Consider the following 21,354-nt stretch of genomic DNA (forward strand, 5'->3'; position numbering starts at 1 on the left):
TCTCTATCCAGATTTCCTATTTGGTAACTCTATATTCCATACCACATTGGTATCTCTTACTCCCACACAACCACTTTTCTTTTAGATTTGACATGCATTTGTAATTTCCTAGGAGCTCAGAGTTGCTTAACATTCTGTTCTTCACCGGGGATTTGATTCAGACTCAAACAAACCAAAGGGTGTTTTTCAGAATGTGGAGAGAATGATTGCTAATGGGTAAAATTTCAGTCAACAGAGAAATCAGCAATGCTGATTTGCGTGGAGCGGTTATAGTTTCCCTCCTTGTAGTTAAAGTCAAGTTTTATCACAGACCCCCCCCCCCCCAACAATGACTGAACAGAAGGACAAATCAGCATGGTACAAACGAACCATGTCTACTTTATTCTTTGTGAGGAGGGTGGGGAGGAGATTTCTCTTAAGACATATTTAATTTGATGTAACTAAATTTGAGAAAATTCTTTGACACAACTTACAGTCTCCATGATAGAAAATGAAAGTCTTTCTTTGGTCCATGTGACTGAGAAAAGATCTCCAATCATTCTGCTCTGGTGGATATGGGATTAGGCCACCAAATCGTATACTCGAGTCTGTTGTTTTGTTTTGTTTTTGTTTTTAGCTGAACATAAGATACCTTCAAATACAGAACTGTTCAGTCGGTTGCTGTTGGGACTGATTGAAGTTTCCTAAAAGTTTTTTTAAAATTGAAATTCTAACTTCTCCTATAAAAACACTATATATACACACTAATTACAAAGATATATAGGTCCAGAAATGAAAGTCTAAAGCAATATATTCAAATCTTTGAAGATAGTTTAATGTTATTCAGAATAAATTTTTTTAAAGAGAAAGAACTCAAATGTTTGAGAAGACATAAGCAAAAATTTGTACTTCCTAAGGGACCTGTTAAGTCAAGATAATTTCTTTTAAGATGAGTTGCCCTGTTTACCGAAATACTCCATTGGAAGTCTCTCCTCTGGGTGGCTTACTTCTTCCTATGTCAGCTTCATCTGTAAATTTTACCAGGTTCCTGCACTGATCATCTTATGAGGTCTATTGTTCTATCTATTAAGATTCCATTAAGTTCATGATTCTAATGAAAAAAATGAAAACACTCATTTCCTTTTTATCACTGTGGCCAAAATCACCTGACGGACATTTCTTCTGCTTCTTATAGGCAAGAAGACCTTTAGAGAAGGGGTTTTTGTATGTGTCTGGGATTCACATTCCTGGCACACTCAGGGATATCAATGGTGCCACTGGCTGATTCCTAGTAAAGCAGGAGAGATCCTCATACAGCCACCAGTCCCCCAAGAAATACAATTAAAGGCATGCTCTGCATCATTCATAATAAGCATCCATCCAGAGAGCTGCAGATTTCTTCAATGCCCTGTGAGAAGAGTAAACGAAAGCATGTAAAAGGAGTTTCCAAATATCTTCTCCTCTACATGGTGTCAGGACAATATGACTTCCAGCTCCATTTGGTAAATTGGTCAAAACTATCAAACTGATTTGGAAAATAAGTTCCTCTTCCTTTTCTGAAAAATTGAGTTTAGGTTTCATTTTTTTCTCTTCTGCTCTTAAATATTTACAAGCCAGTCTGTCCTATATCCATTTACCTACAATATGTTATAATGAAGAAGGCATTTTTCTTTGCTCTGGATTATACAGTGATGAAGGAAACAGAAGTAAATCCTGTCTATGTGGAGTTCTTGGTACAGTTTTAGAGACATGTAATAAACAATTTATTGCATACTCAAATAATAATTTTTTTAAACTCAGTAGATCATTATTAACAAATAACGAATTACTTCAGTATGGCTGTGACAAAAGTCATCAGCTAAGAGAAGCAGGTGCCGTGAGATCGTGTTAGGGATTTGCTCTTGGATATTAGTGAAGATTAATCTGAGGAATAGGAATTTAAGAGGAGCCCCATTGAGTGAATGGGAATTGTCAAAGAGACATTGAAGAGATGCAGCAAATTGGAAGAACATCCATGAAGAAGAGGGAAGTGGTAAAGGAGTTTGGTAGCAACTGAAAGGAGAAAGGGAAGTGTGGTAGGTACAAAAGTGGGGGCATTGGAGAAGGATTGGATAAGATCAGGCATGGCTGTGTTGACCTTTTAAAGTAAAGGAGAAAGTTACTAAACCTGGATCAGGCTGGGACCAGCACAATGTCTTCTAGAAAAGTGTCTGGGAATGCCTTGGGATGAATATGGATTTTCAGTTTTTATAGCTCTCACTCCTCAGAGCCAGCCACCCCAGTTGGATCCCCTTTGTGTTCACTAGCCTATCAACAACAGTGGACCTGAAGATTTGATCATCTCTTTCCTCACTTAAATCCTAAAGCATGTGGGAAGTCTTTAAGGGATACAGACATAAATCACACATAGCTTTCATTTCCAGAAGCTTGAAATATGCGTTTGATGCTGGTAGTTTTTGCCTGTAATCCTAGCTGCTCAGGAGGCTAAGAACTGAGGATCATGGTTTGAAGCCAGCTGGTCAGGATGTGAGACTCTTTATCTTCAATTAACCAGCAAAGAGCCAAAAGTGGAGGTCTGGCTCCAGTGGTAGAGTGCCATCCTTGAGCAAAGAAGCCAAGTAAGAACACAGAAGGCCCTGAGTTTAAGCCCCAGGACCAACACAACGCACACACTCACACACAAAATCGGAAGAAGACTAAGGAATTTTCACTTAGCTATAGAAAATAATAGGTAAATGATAAACTTTTTTTGTTTTTTGTTTTTTTTGGTGCTGGTCTTGGGGTTTGAACTTAGGGCCTGGGCACTGTCCCTGAGCTTCTTTTGCTCAAGGTTAGCCCTCTACTACTTGAGCCACAGTGCCACTTCTGTTTTTTTCTGAATAGTTTATTGGAGATAAGAATGTCACAAATTTTTCTGCCTGGGCTGACCTTGAACTGTGATCCTCAGATCTTGGTCTCCTACTCAGCATCCAATAAACAGGAGAACTGCAGTTTGAACTCAAGTCTTTGTGCTTACTAGGCAAGTGCTCTTCCACTGGACTCATGCCCCCAAACCTATGGTACGTATTTCAGTTATCAGATTGTTGCTGGAGTTGTTCTCTGCAGAGTCCCCTGCTTATGCTGGGCTCACATGGAACTACCTTAACCAATGGTTGTGGGAGGTATGATTCATAGGCCAGTGAATTTGGTGGGGACTGTCAGTGAGGGAAACATGAGAGCTGTCAGCCAAGAGAAATTATGTTCGCACCTGACAATATCTCCAAACGCCTTCAACATGGGCTTGTTCACATACTGCAATCCGTGCTTGGCACACAGTGACTTCACCAAAGGGGCCACTTTGTGGTAATTATGACGTGGCATTGTGGGGAATAGACTATTGAAACAGAAAATACAAGTTAGATGAAAGAAAGAAAAACATCAGGGGTATTTTAGTTCCTGTATTACTACATAAAATTACATCAACAATGCAAACCCAACCTTGACCTTACACAATCCTTCTTGGAAGTTCAAACGTCCTGCCAATACACTCTCATCCTATTTCTTAACATGTCTGTCAGCCATGTGGGTGGCAAATGTTTGAGAAATGATAACAGGAAAAATATCACCCCCCCAATGCATTTACTCTGGGACAAGTCAGGTAAAAGTATGGGTCATTGTATCATGTGAATGACCTCCTCTGTCTGTAACTCTCTTTCTCTCTCTCTAACTTTCCATCCTGTGAAGAGGTGAATATTCATTCACAAGGGTCCAGTTATGGCACACGGGGAAAAGCTCAAGGACAGTAAGAAGAATCGATGAGATACAGATTTTATTCAAGGTCATGCAGCAATCCATCAGGTAGCATTCTTGTTTTTTAACCTCCTCTTTGATAAAATATGAGTAACAGCCCTTTGATTATTTTTTCTGAGGGTTTTAAAGACTAACATAAAAGAGAAGATGAGAAAAAATCCCATGAACAGGCAGACATCAGATCTCTCTCCTTCACTGCCTTTCTCCCAGATATTGTTTAGATAAAGAGATGAGGAAATTATCTTTCTGAATTTTCTAGAGAGATTGGCTATCCAATTTACTATTATTTCCTATTAAGTTTATGTTCAATAAACTGACCTATTGGTAAAGTATTTACAAATACTACCTGGGAATTGGATAAGGAATAGATTTGATGGTTGAGTATTTTATAATTTTGGCTCTAAAAAGACATTCAAATTGTCATTAAATTTCAATAAAACTTTGTAACTCATGTTATATGATTCCTTCCCCCCACTTGGGTTTAACCAACTAACCAAATGTTCATGTACACATGTTAACACGTGCATACACAGACACAGACACAGACACACACACACACACACACACACACACACGGACACACAGACAGACACACACACACATACACACACACACACATACATAACACCCTCCAACTTCTATGCCTCAATATAACCAGAAAAAAAGTCACTGGTACATTTATACTCTTCCACTTCATTTTCTCACAATTAGGGAATCTTCTTCCTTTCTTTTTGCCCTCCCCCAACCAGTGACCCCAATGGAAAGATAGTAGACTTTAGAGAATCCTAGTTTGTTTTAGCTCTTCCGAGATTCTGAGTGGAAGAACTGCACCCAGGACTATGTGGGTTGTTCCTTGTGACTTCCCTTCTCCTAGCAAGGATTGTCTCTATCACTTACTGGTGCTCAATTTGGAAGTTCAGGTGCCCTGTGAACCAATCGTTGAAAAAGGACTGTTCGATATTGCATGTGGCCAAAACCTGCAAAGGAAAAGCTTACATTAGATAGGAAAGGTAAAAACAAATGCTTATTCTTTTATGCAGACAACTGTCAACAGGTGCTTAGGAATACATTCCTGAGTGTAAGAATTGTAGCAGATATAAAAGATAACACAGTCCCAGGTCTTAAGAAGCTCAAAAAGATGATGAGGTTTTTTTTTTTTTTTGCCAGTCGTGGGGCTTGAACTCAGGGCCTGGGCACTGCCCTGAGCTTCGTTTTGCTTAAGGCTAGCACTCTACCACTTAAGCCACAGCACCACTTCTGGCTTTTTCTGTTTATGTGGTACTGAGGAATTGAACCCAGGGCTTCATGCATGCTAGGAAAGCATTCTACCACTCTAAGCCACATTCCCAGCTCTGATGAGATTTTTTCGTTGTTGTTGTAAAGATACAGTTACATGAGTAAGGTAATGAGTACATTTCCTATCAAGAATTGTTACCTCCTCTTTTGTTTTTCCCCTACTATCCCTTCCCTCTCCACCTCCCAACTCCTTCCCTGCCCCAGAAGTTGTAAAGTTCATTTTCAATATAGAGTCTTGTACGTCTCACTGTTACGATGGGTCAACCTGTATCCTTATTTCAGCATTTTGTTATTTCCCTTCCCCTCCCCAAATTAGAAAATTGTATATACAAGATGCCCTGCCCTGATGAGATGCTTTTAAAAAGACAGTTAAAAAGACAACGAAATATGTTTTTGCCAAGAAGCACATACAAGGCAATAGATATAAAAGAATATGAGGATTTCCAAAGAAATGGTTACTGATGATTCTTAGATAAACAAAATTATAGTGTTAAGATTAAGGATTTTGGCAGGAGAAAGTGGGATTGTAGAATTACTATAGAGATTGTAAGAATAGATTACCATTCAAAGAGTAGACTTCGTGGATTTGTAAGTATGGAGAAAGGCATATTTTAATGTTCCATTTTATGTTATGGATTAAGAAGTCATGGTTTCAAAGGAGGAATGCTTAGGAGAGGAACAAAGGTGCAAAGTCTCTGCGGATCTGATCATATAACATAATATTTGTCAAAATGAGCTCCAGGAAATGGAAATGGGGATTTTTCTTTGCTGCTGTTTTTGTTTTCTTGTCTTTTTGTCTTTCTTTATGTATCTATCTTTGAGAGAGTAAGGGGTTCACAGAAATGAAGTGACAAAGGTGAACAAACGCAGCAGTGGTACTAACTAGACTATATGATTTGTGGGTGGAGATGGGAGGAAAAAACTGGGAGAGAGTGCAAAGGAAGGGGTGACATTGTCCAAAACGAAATGCATTCTTTACCTAACTCATGTAACTCTAACTCCTCTGTACACACCTTTATAATAACAATAAAGATTAAAAAGTTATGGCCTCAAGAGGCAGAGGCTTTGTTTTAGCTTGCCAAGGTTAAGAATCCATATATCTCTATCTCATCTATCTATCTATCTATCTATCTATCTATCTATCTATCTATCTATCTATCTATCTATCTATCTATCTATCTATCTATCTATCTATCTGTCTATCTGTCTGTCTGTCTGTCTGTCTGTCTGTCTGTCTGTCTGTCTGTCTGTCTATCTATCTATCTATATCTATCTATCTATCTCATCTATCTATCTATCTATCTATCTATCTATCTATCTATTTATCTATCTACCTGCCATTTTCCTCTATGTCTTTTTTTTTTTTTTTTTGGTCCTAGTCCTGAACTCTGGGCCTGAGTGCTGTCCCTAAGCTCCTTTTGCTCAAGGCTAGCACTCTACCATTTGTTATATCACCATTTCCAACTTTTCCTGTGATTAATCAGAGATAAGAGTCTCATGGATTTTCCTGCTCTGGCTATGCTCCTCAGATCTCAGCTTCCTGAGTAGCTAGGTGAGAGCCATTGGTGCCCGGCTTTCCTCAATATTTTTTAAAATTTAATTTTAGCTGGATATTTCCCTTGAATGTAAATTAGTTGTTGTTCTATGTTAGCATTACTCAAAGTGTAGTACTGATCATTTTGAGGTACCCAGTGCCCTGTATTTACAAAATATTTCATATTGCTTCTAACACACTATCTTTTAATTTTCATCCTCTTAAGGAATGCAGTGAAATTTAGGCCCAGAGAGTACAAATATGGAACGTGTCATGACCTTGGTGTTAACATGCACTAGAGTGTTTATTTTGAAATTTTAAATAATTTCTGTTTCAGTTTCAAACATAATAGATAACAATAATATAACCTACATACAAAGTTCTTTGAGGTTTTCAATAATTTTTGAAATTGCAAAGTGTTTTTGGTGTCTTTCATTATTGTAAGAGATGGCACGTACTAAAAAACCAGAAATCTGGAAAATTAGTGGGAAGATTTTGTTCTTTTTCCATGCACTAGCTATAAACATGATATGGTAGTGTATTATTCTAAATAAATTTCTTACTATAAATTATATGCCTCAGTCACCACAATCTGTGATGAGTGGAAAAAGAAGAGTGAATGGCTCAATAGTTATTTTTTCAGGGATATTGGATGTGAAACATGATGAAATATTAGTATTTTTCCCACAGTAAAATTATAGGCCTAAGAAATATGCAAGAAAAAGTGTATAGTATATATTACAATATGCTGTTATCTTTACAAAGTTATTGAAACTCAATAAGAAATATACAAATATCTAGATTGAGTAATAGATGAAACAGTTCACAGAAAAAGAAATATGAAGAGAAAATAAATACTTGAAAAAGATTTACCTCAACAGATAATTAAATTAATTATAACTGGAAACCAACAGACAAAAATGTGGTTCTGTGGGCAAAAAGTTTAAGATGCCTCCTCTGTATCAGAAGAGAGTCCTTTGAGTTTACATATAAATTTGCAGAAGAAATAAGGTAATTACTGATTCCTTTGTTAGCACAATGAAGCACAATGAAGCATATGGTGTAATAGGAAGCAGAGCAGTTCTGCATTCGAAATAACGTTGTTAAGCATCGACAATATTTTGGAATACTCTATCCAGATATTAAAGTTAGGCAATTTTCAAGGTTCTTACATACAATTTTTTCTATAATTCTGTGAGTTTCAGATTCATTTGAAAGAATATCATTGGGGGATTAGAACAGGGAGAGAAAACTTGTTCCATAAATACCACATAATAAATATTTTAGTTCTCTCACAGTTACCCAATTCTACTGCATCATGAAAAGTCATAAATAATATGTAATTGGATGTATTTAAAAAATGACATAAAGCAGAAAGAAGTAGTCCAGGTCTAGTTGACTGATACTTGGTTTAGTGGAAAGGTTCTACAATCAAAGTGCCAAGGTTAAAACCTTGCTGCCATCACTTATTACTTGTGAGTTCTATACGCGTCCTATGATTTCAATGTTATGAACTGGTTGAGTGAGAATAACCTTTGTGCTTAACCTTGCGCCTGGCTTCTGGAAGCACTTTGTGAAGGTTATGTGATTCCTATCTGAGGTCACAAGACTCTTACATCAATCTGGTGGGGATTACCTGCGTGCTGAGCCAGTCCCGGTTCTCCTCTCTGCTCATTTTCATGGGTATGTGGCTCATCTGCGTGACATAGGCAATCCATGGGCTCTCAAGAAACCTTTCAGGGAAACAAAAGATGGGTGATGGCTTCTTAGTGTGTCTTCAATGGCAAACATTTGGCTTGCAGAGCCCTTTGGGGGAGGTGGCCAAAGACTGGATGGAATTGGAGAGATTCCACCATTGCAGTAAAAATAGTCTTCATCCTATATCCTCCTCGCATATTCTTCTAATCTAGCACATTTGGCCCTACCATTTGCCTAAACCAGGAGAGTAGTACCACCAAGAATTTCTAGGCTCTGTGCAAGGGTAAAACGTACCAGGTTTTCAAAGGACATGTGCAAAGTGTTTGACAGCCTGCTTAGTCATCAGAGAGAATTGGGTTCATGCTCTGTGTTGGCATTAGTCTTGGCCCTTACCGGTTCTATTGCCACAGACTAGTGATTTAATCTCTATGAGACTCAGTTCCACTAGCAGAAAAATGAAGATGATACCATCTACCTTGTAGACTTGTAGGAGGATTACATTAAAAAAGATAATGTATGTAAAGCTTTTAATGAAGTGTCCAACCCATAATAACTGTCGCTATACTTACTATTAGTTAGGATTTAATATAATAATGTGGTAGAATGAAGAAAGGAATAAACTAAAGAGTAGGACAAGGTTATTTAGGAAAAAGTAATAATTGGAAGTCATTTGGGCTTTGGGAAAATCTCTATGTACAAAAGTACTTCAAAAATATCTCATCTTGGGTAGGGTATGCTGGTACATGCTTATAATTTCAGCTATTTGAGAGGCAGGGATAGGTAGACCACAGTCTGGCTTTTCTGAGCAAAAGCATGAGACCCTATCTGAAAAACAACTAAAACAAAAAGTAATTGGGGTGTGGCTCAAGTGGTAGAGAACCTGCTGCTGTGAATCTCAACTGAAATTCTATATTTTCGAATCTGGGCAAGTGCTGAAAAAGGGAAATTGGGCAAATCATTCTTGTGAGAAATAGATCTTGCTCAAGTAATTGAACCATTGCCTTTTGACATTTATTTACACACACACACACACACACACACACGCACACACACCCTCAGTTCCCAGTTAATGGAGTATGGTGTTTAATCTTCTACCAATCACAGATACCTCTGACAAGAAAGTACCAAGACCATGTGAGTTGTGGCAATAAGAGAGCATTCTTACTTGACCAAATATATGAGCAACACAGTTCCAAAAATTCCATAGAAAGGGCCAAATGTGATGAAGTGTCGGATGTAAAAGCTGCTGACCCAGGCAATGTCCTGCAGAGAAAAAAAATACTGAGTATCATTTCATTGCTTCTTCATATCTTGGCTAAGTCTACGTGCTGTGTCTCAAGGGAACTAAACATTTTCATCCCCCTTCTTCTATTTGGCTTAGTTTCAGGTAATAAGGCAAGTTACTCACCCACCAATACTTTCGAAGGTACATCACTTGCATAGATTGCAGGTTAAAATACACAGGCATGAGGAGGGGGAGAGCAACTAAAAAATTAAAAGAAAACAAGAAGAGATGACATTAAAATGTGACTCAGAAACAAACCAGCAAACCTCTATCTGTTTCCCTGTCCTCCCCATCTGTCTCTTTCTCTCCCTCTCCATGCCTTTTCCAGAATACTGGGCCCTGAGTATGGAGATTCACACCTGTATCTTAGACTTTATTGAACTTTCCAAGGCCCAGAAGTTGAAGTAAGAATTTGATCAGAAGCTCCAGGCTCAACTTCCCTGAAAGCAGTTAGTGAGATTTTGAAAATTCAAGTCATGTGGGATGGGTGCACTTCCAAAATTTTGTTGTGAATTTGCAAGGTTTAATTTAAAAAATAATCAGATCCTACAGTCTTGTAGTTGTCCTCAAATGCTTGTTATTGGGTCCAGTCCCAATATGGTTGTCTTGTAGGAATGAGGAAGGTTCATCTACTTCCTGGCCAGAGACTTCAAACGTCTTTAGGTATTTTCTAATGTCTCCAAGGGAAAAAACTTGCTCCTGGTTGAGAACCATTGTTCTACCAGCAATGTTTGGTTCCCTTCTTAAATTTTTTTAATTTCCCAAATGTGCAAATATGTTTTAGAAGAGCAAATTTGCAAGTTATTTGAAAACTTCCCTTGTAGGCTGCCAGAAATTGAATTGGTGAAGAGGAAAATCTCTTTGCTATGATGTTCTTTTATTGGCATCAGAATTACTCAGCTAAACGAATTTGCCTTCTGGCTACTATCCCTGCATAGATATGTATGTATGTATGTATGTATGTGTGTATGTATGTATATGTATATGTATATGTAGTTGTGTGTGGGTGAAAGAGAGAGACAGAGAGGGCGGGGCAGGGAGGGAGATTATCTCATGCATTCTGTAGTTATAAGTAGGTCATGGGAATATCAAGCTTTCTTCCACACATACTGCTGGCTTTTGTTTTGAGTTCTTCTTCTGTCACCATGCTATATGTGGTTCATTATTACATTTCTTTCTCTTTTCCCTCCCAATACAAATACCACTCTTAGCTTTTGGTTGATGTGATTCTTTTCTCAACATGACAGTTCATACATGGCCCCTGGGTTGATATTCTGACTTCTGAATGTTTAGGTTGTCTCCATTTTCCCCTACCCAGCACCACCCAGTGTGTGTGTGTGTGTGTGTGTGTGTGTGTGTGTGTGTGTGTGTGTGTATGTGTGTGTGTGTGTGTGTGTGTGTGTGTGTGTGAGAGATGAGATGAGTGTTTAAGAGGCCTGCTTGATTTTCCATTTTACTTTTCAGATTTTCACACCAGTGGATCTGAAATTAGACATGCTGCTTTTCTCAGTAACGAAAAGATCTGGGCTGGTCTCTGTGAGAGGTTTCTGATCATGCCTTCTGGCTTGGCAAGTGCATGCATGAAAGAAATGGGAAGATAAAGAAAGTGCCTTCAAGAGACTCACCCATATAGAAGTACAGATGTTGCTTTTCGTAGTCAATGTATTTGATTTTCTTCTTACCATACTAAAGAGAAAGAATAGAACAAAAAGAGACAACACCTCTGATTATCACACTAAAGGACATTTGTGTATCTCTGTGTGTGTGTGTGTGTGTGTGTGTGTGCGCACACACACACACGTGCGTGAGTGCGCCTGCAATCATGTGCATCAAAGAGCCATTTGGTTAGTGTTCAATGGTTGGCAAACCTGAGACACAAGAAAAAACAAAACAGGGATGGGAATAAATATTACACTTTAGTCAAATAGAGACAATTATAGCATGCATGGATTTTTGTTTATTTTACTAAAGGAAAATTTTTTTTTTGTCACTCTTGGGGCTTGAACTCTGGGCTTGGGCACTGTCCCTCAGCTCTTTAGCTCAAGGTGAGTGTTCTACCACTTGAGCCACAGCACTACTTCCAGTTTTCTAGTGGTTTATTGGAACTAAGAGTCTCATGGACTTTCCTGCCAGGGCTAGATTTGAACAGTGATCTTTGGATCTCAGCCTCCTGAGTAGCTAGGATTATAGGTGTGAGGCACCGATGCCTGTCTTTACTAAGGGAATTTTGATCACTAAAAAAAATTGTTGGGGCTGGGAAGGTGGCTCAGTGGTAGAGTGCTTGCCTTGCATGTCTGAGACCCTGGGTTCGATTCCTTAGCACCACATAAGCAAAAAGTAAAAAGTCAGAAGTGGCGCTGTGGCTCAAGTGGTAGAGCGCTAGCCTTGAGCTGAAGAGCTGAGGGACAGCACCCAGGCCCAGAGTTCAGGCCCCAGGACTGGACCAAAAAAAAATATTGTTATGGAAATCATGTGGAGACTTATTCCCCTTCCTTATGTGCATTTACTGAAAAGGGATGGTATCGTTAAGCTTTCTTAAATTGTAATAGTTAGGATTCTGAGGCAAGCTTAGGCTCTAGCTCCATTATTATTGAATAAATATTTATTAAGTGGTCATGTGATAAGTGATATAGACATATTACTTCCTGTCTCGTTTTTCTTCTTTTATGATCTCACATGGTGATTCACTACTGTTTCTAAGAAGAGATAGCAATATGTATGAGCATTCTGTTTATTATGTATCAATACTCATTGTCTATGTTATTATTTTCCATTCATAACTTTGAATTTAGTTAACTTCCTAGGTTTTTCCTTGGTGAATATGACCTGTGGCCTAGCCACAATGACAGAAAATGCTCTGAGAGGAAGAACAGAAAGAATACCTATATCTCTGTAGTCCCAGCAGCAACTCAACTGTTCATTGAAGGGTTGACTGAATGAATGATCATTCACATTCCTCTTGTGCATTCAGTTACAACAGTATTAAAAGGGTTAGGCTCTTGTTTTTTTCCCATTTTCTTTCTACCATCTTAGGTAATAACTTCTTCACTTATTTGGATATTATAATTAGTCCCTACTCCATTTATTGTCAGAAATAAAAAGAAATAACACATGGCTGAGATAACTATTTGGAAAAGCTACCAAACTTCTAAACACCAAAGTAGTAAGAAACAGGAAAAAAAAAAAAAGAAAGAAAATGGGTAGAGAATGCTTAGGAGTTGACAAACTTCTATGACCTGGCTAGGTATTACTCTGAAGAAAGACAAAAAGTCTTGCTTGATATGAGTAAAGGAGATAAAAGACTGAATGGATGTGTATTAAGAAACAGATGTTTAAAAAAGTAGTGGAAAGACTATCAAGAAAGAGGAAAGACATGCTCAGAACTCATCTGAAATGTGCAACTACTGAATTTCAGAGTTGAAATAATTTCATGCTCTATATCAATTACAATGGCCTCAAAACCAACGTGTGTAGAATGCTGTGGTTCTGAGCTGAGAAAATTATGTCCTAAGCTACTCAAGGGTAGTGGCACAAGTTAGAGAAGTGGCCTCTGTAGTGTGGGTGTTGATTCTGGCTGTAGAAGCGTATCTAGGGAGTCAGACTGCTTCCTTGACTATACTTCCTCTGGAAGAACCATGAGAGAAATCAACATTCCACAATTCTAATGCTAGGCACAGAAGTCCACAGCACATCGGAGGTGCTCATGTGGCTTGTGGAACCATGGTGGGCATTCATTTATTTAAGAGTTAACAATAGGGCTGGGAAGGTGGCTCAGTGGTAGAGTGCTTGCCTTGCATGCTTGAGGCTCTGGGTTCGATTCCTCAGCACCACATAAGCTAAAAGAAAAAAGTCAGAAGTGGCGCTGTGGCTCAAGTGGTAGAGCGCTAGCCTTGAGCTGAAGAGCTGAGGGACAGCGCTCAGGCCCAGAGTTCAGGCCCCACGACTGGACCCCCCCCCCCAAAAAAAAAAAGAGTTAACAATATTTTAAAAGACCTACAAGCAAGAGTCTGCTGCCTTTGTAGCTGAGGTACATGGTAAGGTTTCCCCAAACTGAGAAAAATGATTTTCAAGATTTACACAATTTGTTTTTTTTTTTTTTTTTTGGTTTTCATACGTATCAGATCGATCCAGGTAATCACTGGCAAAGATTCACTCTTTTATTGTTTAGCACTCTTCAGTTTTTTGAGAAGGGAAAAATTTCTTAAGCATTTGACAACCATTATCCAACCTGTCCCCTTGAGGAGAGATTATTTTTTTGTGCTCACCATTATACTTCCTCTGTTTAAGAAACACTATCTTGCCAGGTGTTGAGAGCTCATGCTGTAATCCTAGCTACTCAGGAGGCTGAGTTCTGAGGATTGTGGTTTGAAGCCAAACCTGGCAGGAAAGTCTGTCTCCAATGAACTTCCAAAAAGTTGGAAGTGGAGATGTGGCTGAAGTGATTGTGGAAAAAACAAAAACAAAAAATAGTAAAACTCAAGGACAGTAACCAGGTCCTCAGTTCAAGTCCAAGGACTGGCACAAAAGAAGAAAAATGAACAAATGAAACACCATCTCTTACAAAGTTTAATGGTTTAAATAGTTCTTTACATGACAGGCATTAATGAAATATTAAAAGAAATCAATAAGTGAGGAATTTTACTCATGACTTTCTCCCCTCCCCACTTTTTTTCTGTTTAGAGGTAAAACCTGTCTTTTACAAGACATCTGGGCTCTGCAAATTATATAAATCAAATATCCCAAATAAATATAAGATAAATCTAAAAGCATAGTCTCTTTTAACTGGGCTAAAATTAGTTGAGACAACTAGAGGTTTAGATGTGTATGACTAGTGCTAATTGAAGAAGCGATTTATTTTCAGTCAGTGACAATCTTCTCATAGCTTTTTATTTTTCAGATGTGAGGCTTGAACTCAGGGCCTGGGAGCTGTCCTGAGCTCTTTTGCTCAAGGCTAGCACTCTACCACTTTGTACACAGCTCTACTTCTGGTTTTCTGGTGGTTTATTGGAGATAATAGTCTGAATAGCCTTTCCTGCCTGGGCTGGCTTTGAACTGTGATCCTCAGATCTCAGCCTCCCAAGTAGCTAGGATTTCAGGCGTGAGCCACCAGCACCTGGCATTCTTTCTATATCTTTAAGTTTAGAAAGTCATACTAGTTCACCTCATCTGCTCTTCTTTATTTTTTAATTGTTTTTTTTTATTGTGAAAATACTGTATAGAGGGGTTACAATTACATGAGCAAGGTAATGAGTACATTTCTTATCAAGCACTGTTGCCTCCTCCTTTGTTTCCCCTACCATCCCTTCCCATCTCCCCCCACCCCCAAGGCCCTCTCCCCAGCCAAAGTTGTAAAGTTCATTTTCGACATAACGACTTGTACATCTCATCGTAGCAATGGGTCCACCTGTATCCCTATTTAAATGATTTGTTTTTTCCCTTCCCCTCCACAAATGCAGTGAATACAAGGGTTATACTGTGGGGGAGGGGCATACAAAGCAACAAAGAAATCATCTTATAAATATGTTAGAAACAATCACATGAAAGAAAAAAACCATTTGAATATTATCTTGGGGTTCATTTCACCTAACATCAACTTATCTGTCCTTTTCAGCTTGTCTCAGACACATACTAGTTATTGCAAATAAGGGAAACCATGGGACCTATGTTTCTTTGGGCCTGGCTTACTTCACTTAATATAATTTTTTTCAAGTCTTTCCATTTCCTAACAAATGGGGCAATGACATTCTTTCTGATGGAGGCATAGAATTCCATTGTGTATATATACCACATTTTCTTGATCCATTCAACTACTGAGGGGGATCTGGGTTGGTTCCATATCTTAGCTATGGTAAATAATGCTGCAATAAACATAGTTGCACTGGTAGCTTTAGTGTGGTCTTGTTTGTGATCATTTGGGTAAATGCCCAAAAGTGGGATTGCTGGGTCATAAGGGAGCTCTATGTGGAGTCTTTTGAGGAACCTCCATACTACTTTCCAAAGTGGCTGAACAAGTTTACACTCCCACCAACTATGCAGTAAGGTTCCCTTTTGTCCACATCCCCTCCAGCATCCAAAATGAGTTAAACCATCTTAACAGGCCCATATCAAGCATTGAAATAGAAACAGCAATAAAAGACCTCCCATCTAAGAAAAGCCCAGGACCAGATGGTTTTACAGTGGAATTCTACAAGGCCTTCAAAGCAGAGCTCACACCAATACTCCTCCAACTCTTCAATGAAATTGAAAGAGAAAGTTCACTACTGAACTCATTCTATGAAGCCATCATAACCCTCATCCCTAAACTAGGCAACGACTCATCAAAGAAAGAGAACTATAGGCCCATTTCTTTGATGAACATTGATGCGAAACTTCTCAACAAAATTTTGGCCAATCAACTTCAACAATTCATCCAAAAAAATCATACACTACGATCAAACAAGATTAATTTCAGGGATGCGAAGCTGGTTCAATATACGCAAATCACTTAATATAATTCATCACATCAACAAGAGCAAGGATAAGAACCACATGGTTATCTCAATAGATGCAGAAAAAGTATTTGACAAGATCCAACACCCCATTATGATGAAGTTTCTGGAAAAATTAGGAATCCATGGAACATTCCTCAATACAATAAAGGCTGTATATGACAAACCTACAGCCAGCATTATACTTAATGGTGAAAAACTAAAGCCATTTCCTCTTAACTCAGGAACGAGACAAGGATGTCCACACACTCCACCTCTCTTCAATCTAGTATTAGAATGCCTAGCTACAACAATAAGACAAGATGCAGACATAAAGGGGATTCAAATAGGGAAAGATGAAGTAAAACTCCCTCTTTGCAGATGACATGATCTTGTATTTAAAGAATCCCACGGACTCCACTAAATTACTCAAGCTGATTCAAACCTTTGGCAATGTATCAGGGTATAAAATTAACCCATAAAAATCAATGGCTTTTCTGTATGCCAACAATGAGAAAAGTGTGGCTGAAATCAGGAAAGCAACTCCATAGTAAAAACCCCACAAAAATAAAATGCCTAGGAATTAACTTAACCAAAGAGGTGAAGGACCTCTATGATGAAAACTTTAAAAACCTGAAAAAGGAAATCAAAACAGAACTTAGAAAGTGGCAAAACCTCCCATGCTCCTGGATTGGAAGGATCAACATTATGAAAATGGCAATACTTCCCAAGGCTATCTACAAATTGAATGTGATACCTATCAATATTCCAAAAAATTCATATGGAGCAATAAAAGACCCTGAATAGCAAAAATGATCCTCAACAGAAAGAACAGTGCTGGAGGAATAGCAATACCAAATTTCAAACTCTACTACAAAGCCATAGTAATCAAAACAGCTTGGTACTGGCACAAGAACAGACCTCAGGACTAATGGAATAGAATTGAAAACCCAGAAACGAATCTACAGACCTATAGCCATCTAATCTTCGATAAGGGAGCTAAAAAAATAGAATGGAAGAAAGACAGCTTCTTCAGTAAATGGTGCTGGCAAAATTGGTTAACTACTTGTAGAAAACTAAAGCTAGATCCTTATATATCACCCTGCACCAGAATCAACTCCAAATGGATCAAAAACCTCGGAGTCAAAGCAGACACTCTGAAAACATTACAGGATGGAATAGGAGAAACCCTAGGTCTCCTTGGCCCAGGCCCAAATTTTCTTTATAGAGACCCATAAACATAACAAATCAAAGAAAGGTTGGACAAATGGGATTGCATGAAATTGCAGAGCTGCATGGCAAATAACATAGCTGGCAAGATCAATAGAGAGCCCACGGATTGGGAGAAGATCTTCACAAGCCATACAACGGACAAGGGTCTCATATCTAAAATATACCTGGAACTCAAAAAATTAAATCCCCCAATAACAAATCCTCAAAGAAACAACTGCCCAATAAATAAGTGGGCTAAAGTCTTAAAGAGAAACTTCTCTGAAGAGGAAAGAAGGATGGCCAATAGACACATGAAGAAATGCTCAACCTCTCTAGTCATAAAAGAAATGCAAATCAAAACAACATTGAGATTCCACCTCACCCATTTGAATGGCTATAATCAAGAATTCTAGTAACAACAGATGCTCTTCTTTATAATAGTGGTTTATATTATGTCAGAGCTAGTGGTAAGTACTGGGCAGGGACCTGTCTGCCATTGAGATTGCCCAAGTCAGGTGATACGACTTATCACATCTCCTGTTGTGGGAGTTTGGACTGAATGACCTTGATGATCATAGAGTCATGACCTCAAATATACTTCTGTTCTTAGAAGCTCTTTTTTTTGTTATTTGAAATCTATATCTTAAACTTCAAAGGAGAAAGTTTCTTAGGTCTTTCCAAACACAAGGATGAAAGCCTTTCCAGAATCCACTTCTAGGGAAGTTTCTGTGGTTTCCTAGGGCAGAGAAATACATACCTTGATAGGTTGCATATCTCCCAGCAGAAAAAGTGGGCCTACATCAATATCTGGGTCTTTGGGGTAGATGTTTGGTTTTACATGATGCTGAAAGTGTCTGTGATTCCACCATCTTGCTGACAAGCCCTGAGAGAAGAAAAAATTATTAACTAATAACTCAATTAAATTGTTAACTCATTAACTAATTGACAAATATCCTATCATTGTTGTATTAAAATGCATCCTCAAAGGCCAAATTAGATAGTTGCATTTCTATAGCCCAATTGCAAGGCTGGGTTACAGACTGACTCATGGGGCAAAAATTCCCAGTGCTTCTGAAGTCAGTTCTCTGATTCAGAAACAAATTTTGAGGCTAAACCAACTCCCCCAAATGAAAATATAGAACAAGTTACTGACATGAAATGTTTTTGCTCTTCTTCTTCTATTTGATGCTCATAAAAAATTTCTGAAGGTAAACAGGGAAGAGAAGATTACTTCTATTTTACCAAGACTTTAATTAGTTCTGGGAATTAAAGGGTGGCTCCACAAAGTATACTTCAATGAATATTTCAAAGAATCATAGATCTGAAGTGATCTCCATGGGAGACTTGGCTCAGATTATTATATAGCCCAGCTTCAATGCTCTCGTGCAAAAATAAATCCAAGCTTGAATCCTCTCTGATGAGGTTGCTGATGATTTTCTCTCTTACTAAAAGTTTTAGAGATTTTTCCTAAAGTAGAAGATTTGGAGGTATACCAACCTCTCTCATATGTTGGGTGCATAAATGCTGTTGTGTGGTTGTGGTAAAGCATTCATCCCTTTTGAATCTGCATTCTATCCCCACTAAATGCATTTATAGGCATTCACTCCTGGGTAGTCCAGAAAGCTACTAGATGTATGTATAATGTATATATAGTGTTGGCACATTGCCATACTCCAGCCCTTTTTATTGATGCTAATTATTTGTAGAAGAACATGGCACAGCATCAATTTTTAATACATCTTGCAGTTTCTTAATAGGTAGTCCTAGATCTGTGCTATTCCAATACATTTACTATCTGTAGCCAACTGAATTAACTATCATAAAAGAGACAATATTCTGAAGACTCAGTAACAATAAAACAAGGAAAGACAAATATTACACAAACATTTCTTACATCTGTTACATGCTGGTAATATTTTCCTTATTGCTGTCTGAACTTAATATTTTCTGACTTTATCTTCAATTTCTAATATTCTTTCTTTGCTTTGAATTTTTTTATTTTTAAAATTATCTTTAAGTCTACAAAGGAGTTTCAATTCAATCTACTATCCTTTCTTATCCTTGTTTTGGTCAATATTTTGATGTTTTGAATTTTTGTTTTGCTTTTCATGCTCAGTCTCTGTATATGTCTTTGCCAGTAGGGTTTATTTTAAATATATATGGAATGAATAAATTGCTTTTTAAATGTAACTAGTAGAAAGTTTAAAATGACAGGTTATTTTCATGTGACTTGTGTTTTATTTCTCCTGTAGAATACTGGTCTGGATACTATACATCTAGAAGGAGAGTATGCCTGAAAACCTGTGAGTGTTAGCTCTGACTTGCCACAGTTTTCTTGGGGCTTTGCTAAGAGATTGAGGAGACCCCTACACACTTCCAAACATAAGGGGTGGAATGTGTAATTCTCTTCCCACCCTATCACTCTTACTTCCTTACAGTGGGATGCCTCCTTCTACTCCCCAGCTCTCTCCTGAATCTCATGACAGCCTGTGAAAGCACTTTCCATCTGTTTCTGTTTGAAGATCCTTTTGATATCTCAGACTCAATGTATCCCCAATTGGGTTTGTCCATGTCTAGCCCATCTTTGGGGAACCACTGCGCCCTGTACTTTTGTCAAATTCTATAGGACCCTTTCACTCTCAAAACTGCGCCTGCACTCACTTATTATTATTCTCTCATTCACTCATTATTTATTTTGATGTTTGTCCCATGTGTCAGATGCTGAACCAGGCATTTGAAATGCCAAAGTAAACATGGTCTCATGGAACGCCCGTATTAGCAAACATGTAATCCAGTGGGAACAGTAGACAACTAAACAAGAGCAAGGGCGATAAAAGTGAATTCCCCTTTTTAATTAAGTTTCTCCAGATCCTCTTCTATCAGGTGACAGTATCTTCTAGCTAACCACTACCTGTGAGACAGGTTGTGATTCACAATAGGTCAGGGAACAGATCTTAACAGCATAAAGCCCTAAAGCTTAAAAACAGTGGCCAGGGTAATGATGGGTGTGTTCTAAACAACCTGTTCTACCTGGGCTGCTCCGTCTGGAAGCCAAGTTTACTCAGAGACAGAAGAGAGAGAGAGAGAGAGTCTTTCACGAGTAAATGAACGTTCTCAGCCTTTGTGCTTGGTTGTCCCTGACAATCATCTGACACACCTAGAGCCGTTCCTCATTTCTGTGTCAAGTCCTTTTTCAGTACAGGAGAAATAATACAGGCTTTGCCCTGCACCAAGCCTAATTTAAATGCCTTCTTGGTCATCTATGAGGTGTGTGACTTGACAATTTCCTGGGAAAATTCCAGGAAGCAACATACTTGACACTCCCAATGTTTTAGAATGTAGTCATGAAAGACAGCCTAGGTTCGCCTTTGTAGGAAGATCTCCATTGAACATATTCTTCTCCATTGTCCCTAGAATGACCTTTGTTTTGTATTGTTTTCAAAATTTGCTGGCTGCCAAGGATTGAAAGACACATCTCTAGAGGTCTACTGTGGCGTCAGGAGCAGTCACACAGCTCTTATTTTGAAATGCTTGGGACTAGAAATATTTTAATTCGTTTACAATTTTGAAAAATTGGGTTGGGGGAGATAGAAGACAATGATAAAAGGGGTGACATTGACTAAATTGCATTATACTTACAAACTGCCATGTTGAATTGAAATCCTTTTGTACAACTGCTTAAGGAAATTAAAAAATAAAATAAAAGTGTGCCGGGTGCCAGTGGCTTATACCTGTAATCCTAGTTACTCAGGAGGCTGAGATCTAAGGCTCTCAGGAAGCCACCCCAGGAAGGAAAGTCTGTGAGACTCTTATCTCCATTAAACTATTGAAAAAAGCCAAAAGTGGCATTGTGGCTCAGGTGGTAGAGCACCAGCCTTAAGCCAAAGAAGCAGAAGCTCAGGGATAGTGTTCAGGCCCAGAGTTTAAGCCCCAGGATGCCAAGAAATAAATACATACATACATACATACATAAAATTATTTATTTTTGTATCAGTCTTGGGATTTACACCAAGGGCCTGGGCAGTGTCCCTGAGATTTTGTGCTCAAGGCTGATGTTGTGCCACTGGAGCCACAGCTTCACTGCTAGGTTTTTG

General features: G+C 38.4%; 1 protein-coding gene across 1 annotated transcript in view; it reads right to left on the reverse strand.

Moving 5' to 3' along the window:
* Positions 1-353: 353 nt before the first annotated feature.
* LOC138833892 (fatty acid desaturase 2-like protein FADS2B) overlaps positions 354-21,354 on the reverse strand; it is a 40,978-nt gene continuing 19,977 nt past the window's right edge. Inside the window, exons 5-12 of the mRNA XM_070032319.1 lie at positions 18,018-18,143; positions 11,207-11,267; positions 9,705-9,781; positions 9,462-9,559; positions 8,235-8,331; positions 4,666-4,745; positions 3,227-3,352; positions 354-1,387 (exon numbers count right to left, since the gene is read on the reverse strand). Of these exons, the coding sequence (XP_069888420.1) occupies positions 1,339-1,387; positions 3,227-3,352; positions 4,666-4,745; positions 8,235-8,331; positions 9,462-9,559; positions 9,705-9,781; positions 11,207-11,267; positions 18,018-18,143 (714 nt within the window). The 3' untranslated portion in view covers positions 354-1,338. The remainder of the gene's footprint in view (positions 1,388-3,226; positions 3,353-4,665; positions 4,746-8,234; positions 8,332-9,461; positions 9,560-9,704; positions 9,782-11,206; positions 11,268-18,017; positions 18,144-21,354) is intronic.

This window comes from Dipodomys merriami, unplaced genomic scaffold, assembly GCF_024711535.1.
Source record: "Dipodomys merriami isolate MVZ:Mamm:240054 unplaced genomic scaffold, mDipMer1.0.p SCAF_21, whole genome shotgun sequence".
NCBI lineage: Eukaryota > Metazoa > Chordata > Mammalia > Rodentia > Heteromyidae > Dipodomys > Dipodomys merriami.